Here is a 3,390-nt window from a genome sequence, read left to right as displayed (position 1 = left end):
CAATAATAATTCACTTAGCTTGATTTAGCTTATGTTTTTCATGCCAGTTCCTAGAATAAAGCAACAAATATTTTCTGTCATGTGAGAAATATAATGACAATATGCACAATTGCAGGCTGTGGCATGTTGTGAGGTTTTTCCTTGTTTATTGCTGAGGTTTTTCCAGTCTCTGCTGCAAAAACGGTGGTGAATCCACCGTCGTCCGACGGTTTCGATGACGCTAATCATCGGCGAGTGTTGCTGTGATGGCCGACTGAGCGCACAGCGGCAGCCGCCGTCGCCAATAACGACAGTGAGGACACCTCCGAGTCGGACGGAGACCAGGAGACCACCCGACCAGGTCAAGTCCTACCGCCCCATCAGTCTGCTGAGCTCGACGTCGAAGCTGCTGGAACGCCTCATCAACCGCCGCCTGATGTATCTGCTGGAACAACGCCAACTCCTGAACCCCAACCAGGCCGGTTTCCGGAAACACAGGTCGACGGAGGACCAGATTCTGAGGCTGGTACAGGCGACGGCGGATGGCCTTGAAGAAAGGAAGCGGACCCTGCTGGTGACGGTGGACTTTTCCACAGCCTATGACAAGGCATGGCGCACGGGCCTCCTCTGGAAGATGTCCCGCCTCGGGCTCCCCCGTTGCTACGTAGCATGGTTCCGGGCTTTCCTCCGGGACCGTCAAGCATGCGTGAGAATAAACAACACAAGGAGCAAGTTCCGGGTCCTCCGCGACGGCACCCCCCCAGGGCGCGGTGACATCCCCGGCGCTATTCAACCTATTCATCAACGACATCACCGACGACTTCCCACCGGGCGTGTCGGCGTCGCTGTACGCCGACGACCTAGCCATCTGGTGCAGCGACCGTGACGTCTCTGCCGCCGAGACCAAGGTGCAGCGTGCCCTGGACAGCCTGGAGGAGTGGGCCCGACGCTGGAAAATGGTGGTCAGCCTGGAGAAGACTACCTCCACTATCTTCACGCTCGACCCAGCTGAGGCACGGCGAGAAGCGGCGCTCCATTTCCAGGGCCAACCAGTGAAGTTCTCCCCCACCACGACGTTCCTGGGCATCGCCCTCGATAGGAGCCTCACCTTCACGGGACATGTGAAGACGATCAAGGCCAAGATGCTCCAAAGGAACAACGTCCTTCGGGCCATCAGCGGCACGACGTGGGGCTGCTCACCGTCTGATCTGCGCAGCACATACCTCGCCTTCTCTCGCGCCTGCGCCGACTACGCCGCCGGTGCTTGGATGCCCGGCCTCAGCGAGTCTGGCCTGAGGGAGCTGGAAACGGTGCAAAGACAGGCGTGCAGGACAATCACCGGCTGTGTCAGATCCACACCAGTGGACGCCCTGGCCAGAGAGGCGGATCTCCTGCCTTTCTCGGCGCGGCGGAGGCAGTTGGCGGCAGTGGCGATGGAGCGCCACTCCCGGGACCTACCAGGCGACCCTGTGCAGCGGATCCTCCTCCCTGAGAACCGCCCCCGGCAACGTCTGCGCTATGACAGAGGATGGGCACGGACGGGCCAAGAGATATCCAAAGACGCCGGCCTAGACGACTTCCCACGCGAACCGTTCCTGGTGGTTGCCAGCACCCCTCCCTGGGAGTCACCGCCACCTCCAACGGTCTTCTTCCACACTGGACTTGTGAGGCCGCTACCGCAAAACGCCCCCGCCGAACAGCGACGGACTGCCGCCGAGGAGACGCTAGCCGGACTGCCGAACCCGGACGTCCAGGCTTTCACGGACGGCTCGGCCACAGCCGGCACAGAACGAGGCGGAGCAGGGGCAGTCGTCTATAGGAGCGGCAGGGAAGTGAAGAGGATCCGAGCGCCAGCGGGGCGCTTCACGTCGAGCTACACAGCGGAGCTTATCGCTCTACGAGAGACACTCAAATACATCGAGTCCATCCTCACCGATCAAGACCCTGCACTCAATATCCAGCTGTGCACCGACTCCCTATCATCCCTTATGCGTCTGAGGGAAGGCCCGGCCAACCAGACTGAACGGGTCGCTGACCAAGTCTGGCTATCCCTCCGGCGACTAGGACGACGCCACCGCGTGGACCTTCAGTGGGTTCCCGGTCACGCGGGAGTCGCCGGCAACGAGATCGCCGATGCCGTGGCCAGGGAGGCCGCTGAGCTGCTGCAGGACGGGACACCCATCACCTTCGCGGCGGCCAAGAGCCTGCTGAAGCGCCACGTAAGCAGAGAGTGGGTGGAGAGCACGCGCCACTCCCGACCGGCGCCCGCGACCCGCCCGCACCTAAGCCACGACTACCACGATGTCGTCGGCCCGGGCAGGGTCAGGCTGGCAGACAGGCTCGGCCTGTCTAGGAGAGAGGGCACCGCTCTGGCGCGCCTCCGGACCGGCCACTCTCCTGCCCTGCAAGCTTACCGTCACTTCATCGGGGCGGAGGAGGACGATGGGTGCCCGACCTGCGACGGCGGAGTCAGGGAGGACGCGGAACACTTACTGACGTCGTGCCCCGCGACGGCCCGCGTCCGTCACGACGTTTTCGGGAGAGAGGACCCGACGCTGCGGGAGGTCTTCGCTGACCCATGCCGGGTCATCGAGTTCCTGCGGCGCCTGGGCCGACTATAGAGCGCCCACGGCGCTGGACACACTCTGGCGGGGTGCTGGGTTCCCCGGCCCTACCCGGCGTCTGAGTCCGCCGGAACCCGCCCGGGGGCCTGCTGCCCTCCCTGCGCGGACGTCGCAAGTGTCGCCCCCGAGGGGGGCTGGGGCCCTCCCGGGCCCCCATGTGGGCCCACCGGGCCCGACGGCCGGAACGACAACAACAACAAGTCGGACGGAGACGCCGCCGCTGACGATTTCACCGTGCTGGACGAGGTGGAGCGCTCGAGCCGACAGGCCGTGCACCGCGTGCGCTGCCCGACTGGCTGGCGCACCCGCAGCCGATTGGCGACCGGCGGCCGGCGCCGGCCAATCTGCCGGCGCTCTGCCCCGAGATGCGCGCCCGGATGGCCGCCGAGGGCATCGAACAGGTGTTCCTGGTGCATGTGACCGTGCTGCCCGAGCTGCTGGCGGCCGCAGAGTCGCCGCTGCCACCGGCCGACCTCTGCATCTCGGCGCCGGCCGGCCGCGGTACGACGCTGGCGTTTGTGCTGCCGCTAGTGCAGGCGCGGTGCCGGCCGCCGGGTGCGCGCGCTAGCTGTGCTACCCACACAGGCGCTGCCCGCTCAGGTGCCCGCCGTGTTCCGCCAGTACGACGCCGACACGCCGCTCTGCGTCCGGCTGCTTGGTGGAGACACAGTGGCACGAGGGGGCGCCAACTGGTGGCGGTGGGGCCGCGCGGCCCGGTCTCCCTGGCTGATCGTGGTGAGCACTCCCGGCTGGCTGATGGATCACATAACCAGCGCCGAGGGCTTCT

The 3,390-nt window shown here is 65.0% G+C and overlaps 1 protein-coding gene across 1 annotated transcript; it reads left to right on the top strand.

Moving 5' to 3' along the window:
- Positions 1-415: 415 nt before the first annotated feature.
- LOC122366479 lies at positions 416-2,600 on the top strand. The gene is made up of 3 exons (XM_043338794.1): positions 416-586; positions 744-1,325; positions 1,680-2,600. Exons 1-3 carry the CDS (start codon positions 416-418, stop codon positions 2,598-2,600), a joined length of 1,674 nt encoding a protein of 557 aa, XP_043194729.1.
- The last annotated feature ends 790 nt before the right edge of the window (positions 2,601-3,390 follow it).

The sequence above is a fragment of the Amphibalanus amphitrite genome, unplaced genomic scaffold (genome assembly GCF_019059575.1).
Source record: "Amphibalanus amphitrite isolate SeventyFive unplaced genomic scaffold, NRLGWU_Aamphi_draft 000810F_arrow, whole genome shotgun sequence".
NCBI lineage: Eukaryota > Metazoa > Arthropoda > Thecostraca > Balanomorpha > Balanidae > Amphibalanus > Amphibalanus amphitrite.
The sequence above is the reverse complement of the archived record's forward strand: the minus strand, read 5'-3'. Positions and strand labels throughout refer to the sequence as shown.